A 15,634-nucleotide genomic window follows, 5' to 3' on the forward strand; every position below is an offset into this window, starting at 1 on the left:
TATCTTTGCGTCCACTGCAGAGTTGGATTAGGATATGGTCACGGCAGGAGCTGGGCCTGAATTGTTTAGTTATGAGAGATCGTTTGTCGCTCGTTCATGCCTCAACATACCCTTGTTACAGTATATAAGGGACTCCTTTGCTACCCTGGGGAGGAAGGAGATATTTTGTTAAACCATAAGGCATGAGCGGAGGAGTTCTCAAATGGGTTAAGGAGAGATTTAGGGAATGGGTGGTTTCACTCAGGGAAGAGGCTGAGTTTTCAAAACACACAGTCGGAAGATATGTTTTGACAACTACCACTCTGGAGATGGAACCCTATTTAATACTGGTGAAGTGCATTAGGGTCAGATGTCGGATACCTGTTTTTATATGGAGTATAAAGGACGATTAACTATGCCTTTCTCGATGTTGAGTCACTTTTTTTTACATGGATTGTCTTTTATGGAATGTTTTTTTACACTGTATTTATACTGCTACTTGCTTTTATGGTCTTAAGAAATAAACTGCATAAATAATAAATCTAAATAAATAATAGGAAAAGGTGTCAATGCACACAGGTAATGGAGGAGAGATGTCTGAACTCACTGGTCATACAGGAGAGGTACCACCACACACAGGTAATGGAGGAGATATGCCAACCGTCACAGGCAATAGGAGAGCATGTCAGCATACTCAGGCAATGGAGGAGTCTTGACAGAACTCTTAGGTCATACATGCGAGGCACCAACACACTCAAGTAATGGGGGAGAGATGACAAAACTCATAGGTCATACATGACAGGTGCTAGCACACATCGGTAGTGTAGGCGATGTGTCAATCCTCACAAGTAACAGAAGAGAGATATGAGCACAATCTTGTAGTGGAAGAGATAAAGAAAAGTGGTATCAGCACTAGCAAGCAGAGACTGACAAATGTCAGCACTTGCAGTTGATAGAAGAGAGGTGCCAGCACATGGAGGTAAAGAAGGACATATTTTAATCTTAATATGCAATGTGTGACTTACTGAAACTTACAGACAATGGAGAAGATATTTTGAAATCCACAGCTAAAACAGGGGAGGAGTCAGAACTGACAGTCAATGGCAAGAGGAGACAGAACGCAAGCACAGCTAGTCAGTGAAAAGCTGAGATAGCACAAGCACAGTGGAGGGGAAGCTGCATCATACATAAGCAATGAAGGCAAGATATAAGCCCTCTGAGGCAATGGTGTTGGAGGGGAATTGCTACAAATGCAACAATGATGAGAAACCATCCCCCCGAAACAATGGAGGTGTGCCACTCCTCATAGGAAATTACAGGGTAGAAAAGGGATGCTAGAGTTTATAGTCAATAAAACAGTATGCCGAGTACCTTTATCTGTTCCTGTGGAGACAACTTCCCCATCTGGAGCTGGCTTTCGAAGGATTCAACCTGTAGGATGGAATAAAAAGGTTCTGTTATGTTATGTTTTGCAGATTTGTGGAGAACACTATCACCCGGGAGGGTATCCTGGTGCTGAGCAGGTGTGAGTCTAACACCACCTAGGGCCTAGTGGGACTGCTCGAAAAGCTCGTCTTCAGCTGGAAGTCAAGAAGGGAGGAGGAGGCTCCTATGTGTAGCAGCAGGTCGTTCCATGCTTTAGGAGCTACAAAGGAGAAGGCTCGGCCACTGGAACTGGTTTTCCATATGCACGGGATTTGTGCAAGTGAGAGTCTGGCTGAGTGGAGGTGTCTGGAAGGTTTGTGAAAGCATACGCAATTGTCGAGGTATGCTGGTCCAGTGTTATGAAGTGACTTGAAAGTGATGAAGAGTTGAATAATGAAGATTTTGAGTTGTGCTCATTTGTGAATGGGGAGTCGAGGATCTCCTTCAGATGCGGTGTGAGGAGTGCAGTGTGGGAGGTGGGGAGTGACTCTGGCCACTGAGTTCTGAATGGTCTGCAACCTTCTGGTGAGTTTTTTAGCACACACATCAAATCTAACCCAAGCGTGCAATCCAGAGACTCACTTTACCAGATCACAGTGCCTACAGATCAACTCTGCAAAATAGTGAGCTATGGAAGTGGGTACCATTCACTTACTAACTCACTCAGTCACCATAAACTCATAACCACACCACTGTCATCATTTACCAACTTTTTTAATAGCCATTGGAAACTAAACTCAACAAAGTATCAGCATAGGTCTTTGTAGTTTGGATAAATCAGCCTCCTTAAAAGACTGCACTTGCCTGTCTCTGGAATTTCTCTGCCTGCCTTGCAAGGGTCTGCGTCAGGTACTCTCCTGGAGACGGCTCATCACTGTTCCGGAGTTCATCAGCACCAGATACATCGTCTGCTTGTGGGGGTGTTGGGGGTGGCTGGGGAGCAGCAGTGTGTTCGCCTTCTGCGGGGAGAGACTCTGAAATAAAACAAGTGTGATCAAGAAATCATGAGCAGTCTCACAACTATGTGTCCACGTAGCAGTCAGTGAAATACACATTTCCCAGTTCTAGGAGCCATCTTTCAAACACATTCTCTTGAGCTCAATCTTTCATAGACTTGAATATGCATTAAACATTACTTTCTGCCTCTGGATCGATTAATGCTCATCGATGAAATCAGACAATGACATTCAAAGGCAGTTGAATCTGCAACAGATATCAATGCCTGTGGAAAACTGTTTGTATAGGTGACATTTCCAAATCCAGCATAAGAGCTTTCAACAATTTAATAGTCTGCGATTTTCTTTCTGAATCTGTTGAGACTGCCAAAGAACTGGGATGCGAGAACACAGCCTACTCAAGCTAAAACGGATATTAGTGATGGGTTAACATTGTTAAAGGACAGTGATCTTTCTGTATCCAGCATAAAATCTTTCTGAGACTCCTTATTGTGTGAACTCCCTCCCCAAATGTAGTGAGGTTAACAAGCAAATCATGTAGAAATTCACAAGGTACTGAATCTAGCAATATATTAATAACATGGTTAAATAGAGTCTAGCACTATATTAATAATGCGGTTAAAGTGTTAAGTAAATACATTTTTACAATTCAAGCATTACATCTTTTGTAGATGCAAGAACTGGAGCCTCCTTTTTAGGTCTCGGCTAGCGAAGGCTGCGCTTGCGCAGTCTCGCCTGCGAGATTTAATGTCTTTTAGTAGTGGGCTTGAACCCGCCCCTCTTCTCCATTGGCTGGCTTCCTAAACGGAGGCCAGCCATTGGAGGAGAGGGGCGTCTGTCCATTTAAGCCCCGTCTTTTTCGTATTCTGGGGCGTGTTTTTTAGTTTCTTTCTCTCCTCTGGAATGTAAACATTCCAGCCAATGGGAACAGGAGAGAAAGAAAAACACGCCCCCGAATCTGAAAATGACGCTGCGTTTCACCGAGGCATTTCTGCTTGACCTCGGAGAAAGATGGTGGCGCTCGCTCCCTCTCCTCGGGCTGAAGCTACTAAAATCAAATACAATACTAAGCAAAGCCAGCATCCTATGCTCATCCACCTTCATGCTGGTCGACCACTTACCGAGATTCAAACATCTCCTGCACGTACGTAAAAATGCCTCATTATTTACCTACGCACCGGGTCTCTTTATATACTCAACTTGATCGGCAGAAGATCGAGCCAAATCACCACGTTTGTGAAACATCGAGATGAGACTTGAGAAGTTACTTTGCCTCCGCCATTTTAGAAGGCATTTAAGAATATGTTTGATATTCTTATATGCCTTTTAAAATGGCGGAGGCAAAGTAACCTTGAGTCCCATCTAGATGTTGAGCATATAAAGAGACCCGGTGCGTAGGTCTATTTAATACATCGAGACTCTCGCTCCCCCAGTATGAGGGCGGCTCCGAGGATAGTCTTAATTTATTAAATGCCTGACTTGCTTAGCAATTGAATTTGGATAAGGGAAATTTAGAGATGTCCCGCTATGTTGCTATTTATATTTTGCTCCGTGACTCGCCACGTTATGGTAAAAACGTAAGGGTTTAGTGACTACAAGCGGGTAATTACAGGCCAATAAGCCTCATAGACACTATCCAAAAGGTTGTGGGGCGTGTGATTGTCAATAGACTCCTGGACTGGGCGGAGGAAACTAATGCCCTTTCGCCATTCCAGGCAGGTTTTCGTCGATCCACAAGCACGGTGGACCAGGTTTTTCGTTTTACATTGTTGCAATGGAGGACCGTTGTGCTGGGCAAAGGTAGCTTGTATGCGGCCTTTGTTGACCTACGGGCCGCTTTTGACCTGGTTCCCCGGTTTAAGTTATGGTCGGTCCTCAAGAAGCAGGGTCTCCCAAGTGAGTTATTATCTCTGATAATGAGGCTCCATGAATCCAACTATGCCAGAATCCAGTGGGGGGGGACTAGGTTCGGTAACCGCGGACTTCCCTGTCGGAAGGGGAGTACGACAGGGATGTGCGATGGCTCCCGTGCTTTTTACATTGTACATTAACGATGTTGTTGCCCGTATGACTTCTGCACAAGTGGACGCCCCTTTTTTAGCTGGGACTAAAATCCCTATTTTAATGTTTGCAGATGACACGCTCATCCTATCTAAAACTCCTAGTGGATTGCAGCGTGCCTTGTCCATCTTCGATCAATTTTGTGGGGAGTATGGCTTAGAGGTTAACACAGCCAAAACAAAGCTTATGATTTTTAACCCCCATTGTAGCTTTAAATCTAAAATCACTTTAAATGATCGCCCGCTAGAGGTTGTGAACACTTTTACATTCTTGGGTATGCATATATCTAGCGAGAAGAATTGGCGGCATCATATTGACATCGCTACACTTAGACACAGGCAATTGGCCGGTGCTATTTCTACAGAGCACAGAAAATCCTTGACTAAACCTGTAAAACCCGCTTTACAGGTTTACGAAGCAAAGGCTCTAGGCTCTGCGCTTTACGGCGCCGAGCTCTGGGGCTTCGAGAAGGTGGTTGCACTCCAATCCTCAGAGAACAAATTTCTCAAGGCAATAACTGGTGTCCCTAAAAGCACACCATTGTTGCCCCTTAAATATGATTTGGGTAGAAGAGCAGTTTCAGATCTGGTACAACTTCGCCCGATTTTATATTGGCGCAGGCTATGGACGACTCCTGCGCTCTCTCATTACGCAGAGGGTTTTTTAGATATTATACGATCTGATGTATACCATAAAATTGGATGGTTAAAATCACTCAGGATATCCCTGTCTGACCTTGGCATGTGCTTACTCTGGGAAGATCCGGCGAGAGCCATTTTTCCATCCAAAAGTATTCTAAAAACCACTTACTGGGAGTGGTTGCCTGCCGGCACTGGAGTAGCTCCAGCGCTGGTTCTATGACCGGAGAATTCTTAGAGGCCAAGATGTATCCCCGTCTAGAACCATATTGGGACATTATAACCAGGCCTGGAGAAAGGAAGCTCCTTTTCCAACTGAGAGCAGGTGCACTTCCCCTCAAATCTTTGACAGCTAAGTGGGCAGGGGGTTCTTGTGATAGTTGCCCTGTTTGTGGTATTAATACTGAAACCATCGGACACTTTTTATTTTCTTGTAAATCTTATGCGGCACCAAGACGTATCTGGCTGTCCCCGATGTGTAAAAACCTAGGAACAACCAGTAGTACCGTAGCCCTGCGTATTATATGCACTAGCACTTTGACTTGGATTTCAGTAGCCACCGCAAAGTATCTAGGATGGGCGTGGTCGATCAGACAGATATTGCTAGTCATCTGACTATTCTCTTGACCAGGCAGAGACTGCTAGTCATCTGACTATTCTCTGCTATGTTATTTTTTTCTGCATTTTATCTTCTGTAACCATTTTTTAACTCATCTTCATTTAAAACTATTTTATCTTTACAAACTTACCACTGCTAATAGAACAGTACGTTTTACCTAGGGTTATTACCCAAATTAGAAAATTTTAAAGTATGTTTTGTATTTGATGCCCTGATTGGAATTTAATCTAATTTTATAATGTTGTATGTAATTGTTTAATGTAAAATTGTATTCTGCTTTTATGAATGTAATTCGAATAAAGCATACTTTGACTTGACTTGACTTGAGTGACTACAAGCATTTTTTATATACGGACAAAGCCAGTGTTTTTGGTAACCTGGTGAATGAAATATACCACATCCCTCAGTTTTATTGGTAAAAATTTTATCGTAGGGCACTCTAGTAACGCTGATACTGCATTGTTTGTGCTGCGACGTTCTAACCAATCAGCTGTGCACCGCTGACCATGCACAGAAACCGCTCCTGTGCTACGGTTATCGGAGTCCCATGCTAAATGATATTTTGCTGTTTGGGCACTCCAAGCCAATGCTTGTTTTCTCTTGAAGGCAGAGCAGAATAATATTGCTTTTAAGTTAAACGCTCCTTTGAGCCCCTCAAGGAGTCAAGCCATAGCGTTTCTTTGTTGTTCTAACAAACGAGTCGTGTCGTCTGTACGAATGTCCAATTACTGGAAAATGTTTTATTACATACTGAAACCCGTGAACGCGGTGTGCTGGCACCAGCAAAGTCTTTACAAACGGCGTCAGTGTGCTTTGTCGGCATTTTACTAGGGAAATTCCAGGAGTGCCGGGCTGACAGACTTTTACGATTCCTTTCTTTCACAGATTTTCATGGGACCGTCTCAGCATATCAATTCAGTTTTTTATTGTAGCTGACCCTTTTGGGTTTAATAAATATTAAATGGGGAAAAAAAGATTTTGCTCTGGTTGTTGATTTTCTTATTCATTTAAAGCTGCAGGCTCCAGACAATTTTTTGGGGTGTGATAAACAGCGGGGGAAAGAAGTCCGTATTTGGTGAAATTGGGGCAATCCTCGTCATCCAGAGCAGTGCAGAATGCAATCAAGCCTCAGTTGGATTACTGGCAGCTGGCGTGCCTTTCGTTTGTTAGTTACTTGTTTACGAGATGCAGAGGAGTGCCAGCAAGCCAAGAAAGCGGCCAAGCCTCGCCCGAAGTTACAGAACAATGAAACATTACCCTATAACTGATGCAGCTCGTGCACACACACATTCGTATATACATTATTTGAAAGGTTGTTTCTGTAATATTAGGGACTCCACAGTGCGCCCACTCGTGGGCCATCGCTTGATCTAAACAGATCTTCAGAGCACATGCTCTGGGGGGGGGGGGAGGGGAAGAACTTTTTCTGGGGTCTGATGGTGCACAACAGACCAGAACATGCTCTCGGGTGGGGGAGGAGGCTTTTCATGGGGTCTGAGGGTGCACAACAGACCAGACCATGCTAAAAACATTGCCGTTTACAATACCAACAACTTTAAACTTTGCAAATGCGAGACCTATTGCATTGCAAATGCTCTGTGTGTGTGTGGCTCTGTGTGTGTGGCTTTTTTTGTAGGTGGCTCTATGCGTGGTGGCTCTGTCTGTGTGTGGGTAACTCTGTGTGTGTGTAGGTGGCTCTGTGGGTCGCTCTATTTGTGTGTGGGTTGCTCTATGTGAGTGGCTCTATGTGGGTGGCTCTGTGTGTGTGGGTGGCTTTGTGTGTGTGGCTCTGTGTGTGGGTGCAAATGCAATAGGTCTCGCATTTGAGAGTGATTAAGCTATTGACATTGTAAATAACAATGCCGTTTCTTTAAATGTTTTAAAAACAAAAACATGAACAAAAATAATGTCATGAGCAATGCCAATAGCTCTAACTTTAACAATGCTGAGACCATTGCATTGTAAATGCTTGTTGCTTTTGCTTTCACTGAGGTGACCAGACGTTTAAGGAAGGAAGTTCACAAGATGCTGAATGTAAAAACAATATACCAGAGAAACATCTTTATAGGAAAAAAAATCTATCTCTGTCGAAGGGAAGTATTCTCATTACTTTATAAGAAATATTCCCACAAACGCATCTGTCACACCACTTTAACAAAACAGATATCATATGCAAGTACTGAACAATGCAAGCCCTTTCATAAAACCACACACCTCTTTTCAAACCGTACTCCCATGTGGACATGACTCTTTGCCCAGAAACTGTTCTTGTAAAAGCACCTCAGCTCAATCTGTGTGCTCATAAATGCAATTGTGAAAAGAACACTCATAACTACAAATGTCACTGTTGAAGGAAAACTGTCTTAAATACACAGCCTATACAACAAGGAACAGCCTTATTAATTTAGATCTCTACCATATCCATCAACAAATACATATGTCTAGAAACCCCCATCACCCACACACACCTCCCCAGGAATCATTCACACTCGGACACTTTTAGCCCAGACATAACTGCCTGACGTAGTCGCGTCACTCCACAAAACATTCCATTTCACACACCTTCTTCCAGAAACTCCACACACCTTGGTCTGGAAACCATTACCCCAAAACCATTTGAGTGTGTATGTCTGACATGTGTGTGCAAATGGAAAGAGGTACCAGGGCAAGGTACTGATAAAATGTGGCCATGCGCTTCTTGGCATAATGCAACAGCGCAATGGAATTTACAATGCACAATGAGCTGCATTTCCAGTACACCAACACCTTTGTGTCACATTGTGTTGCACTGAAAAGAACTACCCATCATACAGTGCAGAAATCTAGGCGTGAAAAGTAGAATTGTCTAGTATGAAGGACAGTAGCAATACCATCGCTTATATCACCAGGAAAATGTGCAGAGTGCCATGGAGCAACTGCGGTAGGGCCTTTGGGAAGTAGTTTGGAGGGTTGCTATGGAAATTAGGGGGTTACTAATCTTCAACTGTATTAGGTCGAGCCCTTTGCCGTAGGTGTGTTGGGGTGACCTTATTATTGGACCCAAATATAAGCAGCAAGTACACCCCTTTAGCACTTTGCCATCTATAGCGAGGCAAATTGTTCCAAGGCTTACTTGTGGTAGTGGCATGGATTAGAAATTCAGAATTTAGCAGCAGCAATAAATCACTAAATGATGCTACAAATCTAGCCAGTGTTTCAGCGTTAGACCTTAAAAGTGCACAGTCAAACACTACCCAGTGTAAATATTATTGGGCATGACCAAACAAGCAATGTAATACAGACTTTACACAAACATGAGCAGTCTACCTGTTGCCTTTGACAAAGGATTTTCATAATTAATCAGCAACTACCAAAAGGTGTTGCCACGGTTTGTCACAATCAATAGACCAATATGGGCAGTTACAAAACGTTTACATAAACAATAAGAAATAACCTATTGTCCATGACAACCGGTTTTTACAATAAACCATCCCCTGCCTAAAGACTGTGATAGAGGGTTCTTCCCCATCAATAAAACAGTGCCTACATGTTTTATAAAAGCATTCTTCACAATCAATTGCTTACTGCCTGCGAGCTTTGACAGCAGAGACTATGTGCATACCTGGTAAGCGAAGATGTAGGGCCCCTGGATGCAGGAGTATTCATTCTGCACCCCGAGTCCGAAGCCAACACTGTTAACAGTCCTGAGGCTCTGACCTGAACCCTAAGAACTGTCAGAGAAACTAGGACGTTCTGGGTGAATTTGTATTCTAGGTCTAATTCGCCCTGTAATTCCTCATTCACTACTGGACTTTTTAACCAGACATTTTGACTGCTTCTCGCCGTGGAAAGTTCTGAGGTGAAAGTAAACCGGTGTGCGATAATCATGTGGATCTCATAATTCTGATTGGACTGGTACCTCCTGTTTGCAGTGCCATTTCCAGTTCCAATCCCTTTGGAATTAGATGGGTCCTTCTAATCAAGCCCACATTGATTCCTTTTTGAAACACTGCAAAGCAGTCATACAAAGGCTCCCCCAAAGCAGGACTTTAAATCAAAGTATCTCCACAACAGCGAGGCAGTCCTGGAAGCAGTTTGTTAGATTTGAAAGTGTTTGACTTTATTAGCAAATTTTCTGAACAGTCCTGCGGAAGAGGACCAATATGGTCCACTGAGAACAAACAGGGGCACACACTGGATTCAGGGACCCCGGGGCTTGGCACAGTGCCTTGTAGGTCTGATCCTACCCCTTAGCCTAACGGTGATGATGTAGAGAGAGTTCCTTGATGCCTCTGCACAGCCCTCTCAGACCACAGGTCACTGGGTTGGACAGAATGTTCTCCTGCAGGGGTACATTTGTTCACCTATGCGCACAAGCTTTCTTCCTTCTTTAAGGCAGAGTCAGGCAGCCCTTCCATAAAAGCTCATGACCACAAGTCCTTCACACAGTTTGTAGACACTAGGAGGCTCGGCTGATGACTCCATTGGGCAGGTGTTTCTCTATGGGATGCAGTCAGGAACTACCCCGCAACCACGAGGCAGTTCCTTCTTCCAAGCAGTCTTCGGCTTTCCTTGTAGAGCTTTGTTTCAGGTTTGTCCGAACCCTGAAAGAGAAGCTGGAAAGCAAACATCCTAGTCCTGGCACACAGAAATGTTCTCTCCCAGGTTGGTTTGTGGAGTCTGGCACCATTCACACTGAAACATTTAAGACACACACTTCACACTCATCCTACATCTTCTGTGCCAAATGAACAAGCACTCTCCACACATGTTGCACATAGATGGCGTAAAGGTCCCAGTGAATTGAGATTAGCAGAGCTCCTTACAGGAAAGGTCTGAATCACATCTTCCCTGAAGGTAACAGACCAGAAGGTTTGTACTTTCCATTATAAATATTGATGCTCCATTGGCAGTCTCTCTCCGTCCGGGGAGAGGACAGATGTCATTCTTAACAGCAGAGGTGCACTGTAGGTGACCCTCCCAATTTCAGAGCCATGCTGTGGGGTCTCAACCCATTCCATGGGTGGCCCTCAGTGAACATGTGTGACTGTTGTGTTCACTGAACTGAAAATAAAACATCTGCAGAGACATACCGTGTCTTTCTAGTAGCCTAACACAGAGCGGGGATACACACTCTCAAGAGCCAGGCAGAGGACATTTTCATCCCAACATAACCACAATTCATCTCAGGTTTTTGAGGTTAACTGTAAGTGAGGATTAAAGCATAATGCTGTCACTGGCATTTAAAAAGCATGGCATGGTGCAGGCAGATAGAAATAGAGCCAGATGTAGTAATCTCCTAGTCTATGTGAGCTCTTTGTGGAACACTTGGGGCCCGATTCACAGAACTAACTTAAGACAAAATCCTAAACTTACTACCATTTTGGTATTCACAGAAGGCACTTACTCATTTTGGTATTCACAGAAGGCACTTACTCATTTCGGTATTCACAGAAGTTAGGAGTCCTAACTTTAGGACTCCTAAATGCCTTCTGTGAATACCGAAAGTCTTAAAGTTAGGTTTTTTCTCAGTTTAGTAGTAGTATAGTTAGGACTCCTAACTTTAGGACTCCTAAATGTCTTCTGTGAATACCGAAAGTCTTAAAATTAGGATTTTTCTCAATTTAGTAGTAGTAAAGTTAGGACTCCTAACTTTAGGACTCCTAAATGCCTTCTGTGAATACCGAAAGCCTTAAAATTAGGATTTTTATCAGTTTAGAAGTAGTAAAGTTAGGAGTCCTAACTTTAGGACTCCTAAACTGAGAAAAATCCTAATTTTAAGACTTTCGGTATTCACAGAAGGCATTTAGGAGTCCTAAAGTTAGGACTCCTAACTTCTGTGAATACCGAAGTGAGTAAGTGTCTTCTGTGAATACCAAAATGAGTAAGTGCCTTCTGTGAATACGAAAATGGTAGTAAGTTTAGGATTTTGACTTAAGTTAGTTCTGTGAATCGGGCCCTTGATGTTCAGTGTTTCACAAGTGACTCTTGTAATGTTCTCTTCCGAGTTGGCAGTTGCCTCCTGGTGTCGCTGTAAGGAACTTGAATAAAGTGTTTCTGCTCTACCGCACTGGTTTGAATGATCCGTACTACTACACGAGATGCTAAAGAAAACACCTTCACTGGTACCACATACGTTTACTGTGGTTAGATCAAGTATGTTCAGGTTCCTAGGGAGAACTCATTCAGTAGCATCCTCGAATTAAAATGGGGCGTAAATAGGTGAAGCATGTCTGCCACATAAAACCTGTCATGGTGGAAAGCAAGGGGGGGCTGTGATGGACTGCACAATATTATATGCTGGGCTATAGGAATATAAAGCAGGTCTAGAAAGTGTGTTACATCCTTTCAGTTAAAGAGGAGTCTGTGGACCCCTATCATATCGCATTTTTGTGGTTGCTTAAAAGTGAAGTAACGGGCCACTTACATGAGATAGAAAATGGCTTAATTAAATATCATTCAGCCAATGTTTGCCATGCCTTTCATGCCTACCTTTGGGTTAGGGTCTTTCATCCCCTTGGTTTACATTCACAGTAAAATCCACACACTATACTAATACCAAACGCCTAAAACACAGAGCAACTCTTGTTTAAAATAAATAAATACATTCAAGGTGCAGCTCCTACTCACCTGGCTCCGGGCGCTCTGATGAGCTCTGGCTAAATTTTGCCACCTGGGAATGAGGGATGGTGAAAGCCATGACTTTTGACCCCTGAGACACAGCTCCCATTTGAACACTGTGACTCGGCTTTGGTGGATCGGCATACAGGTTAACCTAACAATATGAAAAAAAGTGTCTTGAGTATATTGTGGATAACAGTCTTCAACAAGAGCATTCATCCCGTCTACTATCATTGAAATAACCACAAGCCCACCACCCAGAAGTAGACTAATGTGACATTTAAAAATGTTGACTTATTCTAACAACTGCGTAGGCTCCTTCAAATCCTATGCCACAGTTACTGTCTCTGGATAGAAATGCAATAACAGTACCCTAGTTACATTGCATGTCAGAGGCGCCTTGCACACCCTGTGCAGTCAGTAGATCTGACATATGAATGAGTATGTATGAAAAAGTTACTTACCTGTGGCACCAGTTCTCAAATGGAGAAATGTAAGTAGTTATGAAGTGAGAATCTAACTAGAAAGTTGCAGATTGCTAAAGAAGAGTAGAGTGGAATTAACAGGAAGGGAGTATCAGAAGCTCATGAAACCCACACAGCCTATGTGCTATGAAATATGTGGTTACAGGAGAGTCAATGAGGGCATACTGACTCAATGAGTAGGGAACAAGGGTCTAATTTAGAGTTTGGCGGATGGGATACTCCGTCACAAATGACAGATATCTCCCCACCTTATTACAAGTGCAATCAGATATAATGCACGGGATATTAAGTCATGTTTGTGACCATGCACGACATCAGCCAAACTCTAAATCAGGCCCTGTGGCAGCCATCTTCCCATGTTAGTGCCAGCTATTCTAGCAACTGTGATAAAGCAAAGATAAAGATGATGTCAAAAGTGGACATACTTCAAGTACCAGTCTGAAAAGGCCCTGTAGACTGAACTCTACTCTCACCTGTATAAGCAATACTTCCAGAGAACAACCCAACATTTATCTTCAGTGGTGGGAGCAATATGAATAGGCTCAGACAGTGCATATGGTTGGTTGAGCAGGTCACACTGCATCACCTTCCATATCACTCTTTCTTAAGGAATCATATTTGTCTGCAGTGCTGAAGTTCTGCTAGTTTTCACTATTTCTAAAAGTCTATAATCAACAAATCTCCCTCTTGGTCAACAGATGTTGAGCATGCTAGATGTGCTTATTGGTGCCTACTGGGAACTGGACCACAGGGAAACTACTGGTGTTGATGCGGTGAAAGTCCTTACAGAATTGTCCCGATAATAGATGCCACAGAGTCAAGAATTTATCCTGGTTCCTTTCTTGTGTCTGTTGTCAGAGTCTATTGCGATTTATGAAGTCCTCGATGATCTTGTTTAATTATAGTCTCCATTACACAAGTAGCTTTTCCAGGTACCTTGAATACTTTGCATATTGTGTTTGGAAAAACAGTCTCTTGATATTTACTCAAAATAGTGCATCCAATTAGATTTTAATCTGACTTTTGTACTTGCTACAGTATGAAGATAGCTAAATTATAGAACTATTACCATGTTTTTCAGGTGCTAGATACTGACAGATGTTGCTTATTGGGTGTTATTTAGAACTTCAATAGCATTCAACAACATTAACCAATACAGTATCCAATAACATTTAGAGGAATTGCTTGGATGTTAATGTCAGCATCTGGACCTGCATGGCTTCTCTTTTCTGACCCATGGTTTTTAACTGGTCTGGCTGACCTGTTGGTGCGTGTGGAGAACTGCTGCCCTGACTGCTGCTTTCCTTGCAGCGCCTCGCGGAACCCGCTTCGAGGGGTGTGCTGTCCTGGACCTTTGGACCCCTGGAGTTGTTTCCTTGCCAAAGCGGAGCCTGCAGTGGGTGTGAGTGCGCGTGGGCAGGGCTGCGAGCTGCGGGACCGGGACTACATCTCCCAGGAGTCCCCGCCAGCCCTAATTACAATCAGCTGGGCCGCTCTCCCTGCCTGCCCCGCCCCCACTAACGAGAGTCTCTATTTTTTCAATCTGTTATTCCCGCTGCGCGGGAGCGCACGCGGGAGCGTCCCGGGAGAAGCCCGGGACAAGGGCGGGACCGGCTGTGGCCGTCAGAGGCCGGAGTAGGCCGGGCTGGGCCTACTCTCTTGGATCGTCCATTCGACCCCTGGTCCTATTTACTGTCACAGCCCCTTGCCGATTATAATCCATCACTCACATTATGCCGTCCCCGGCAAGGGAGAGTACCCCATTGAAGCCGGGAGGAGTTAAAAATAGGACCCTAGAGAATTATTTCTCCTGGGCGGTGGGGGAGGGGGACAAAGAGTGCAACCTGTCCCGGTTAAGGGCAGAACGGAGACGCTCAATAGATAACTTGAAAAACACCCCCCTTGGAGAACAACCCACTACGCCCAGGGAGGAGTTGTCCCTAATAGATGATGTCCCACTCCTGCTGAGGGATTGTATAAACACTCCACCAGTTGCAGCCATGAGTATAGTCCCAGCTACCAGTCCAAGCCCTACAAGGGTGACCATTGATTTAGTCTCCCAACCCCCCCCAGCCTCTAAGGCTAGGAAAGCTAAACCCAAGCCAGTTACTACACAAGGAGCACCGGGGCCCCCTCCTAATAAACGTAGGAGGAAATCGAAGGGAGCCCAGGGAAGGAGTAAATCCAAGATCTCTCACTCGGACTTTGGGAAGTCTTCAAAACCCCCCGTATTAGCAGCGAAATTACCGGCTGAATCACACCCCAAACCTATTGCCCGGGAGGATCTAGCTCCCGCCCTGATAAAAGACATAGGAACTAGTACCGCTAATGTCCCCCTCTCTGTTGTCCCGCTTGGAAACCTGGAATTCTTGCTAAGGTCTCTATTACTACCGATTAGCGAGAGTATAAAAAAGATTGAGATCAGACTAACTATTCTGGAGGCCACACTAGGTAGTCTGAAAATCCCGGCTGGTCATCAGGGAAGGCATCTAGAATCTACCTCCGCCACAATAGCCCCTCAACAGCCTGTAAATAGTGCAGCAAACCTAGTCCCTCTACAAGCCGCAAACGCGGCGGCCCCGCAAAAACCCCTAAGGCCCAAGCCTGCACCAACTAAGCCCCTTAACTCTAACATGCCTACTCCTCCTTCAGGCCCTGTTCATCCGGCACAGCCGGTAGATAGTACCACACCGACTCCCCTAATGAAGCTTCCCTTGAGACCACGCAGACCTAACCTACCCCCAGAGACTAATGATCTCACTGTAGTCATGGCGGGTGTCCCCTCACTCGAAGAAGGTGAAACTGAGGATTTTTGTGCCCTGAAAAGTAGGGTAATTAAGTGGTTAAACATAAATAGACCCCTCCCGACAC

General features: G+C 44.2%; 1 protein-coding gene across 3 annotated transcripts in view; it reads right to left on the reverse strand.

Annotated features, from left to right (window-relative positions):
- Window positions 1–15,634, reverse strand: part of AKNA (AT-hook transcription factor) — a 223,918-nt gene that overhangs the window by 189,848 nt on the left and 18,436 nt on the right. For all 3 annotated transcript variants that reach the window (XM_085611866.1, XM_085611856.1, XM_085611848.1), the window contains exons 4-6: window positions 12,288–12,432; window positions 2,209–2,378; window positions 1,351–1,410 (exon numbers count right to left, since the gene is read on the reverse strand). In XM_085611866.1, coding sequence (XP_085467992.1) covers window positions 1,351–1,410; window positions 2,209–2,378; window positions 12,288–12,432 — 375 coding nt within the window. The remainder of the gene's footprint in view (window positions 1–1,350; window positions 1,411–2,208; window positions 2,379–12,287; window positions 12,433–15,634) is intronic.

This window comes from Triturus cristatus, chromosome 1_2 (genome assembly GCF_964204655.1).
Source record: "Triturus cristatus chromosome 1_2, aTriCri1.1, whole genome shotgun sequence".
NCBI classification, from domain to species: domain Eukaryota; kingdom Metazoa; phylum Chordata; class Amphibia; order Caudata; family Salamandridae; genus Triturus; species Triturus cristatus.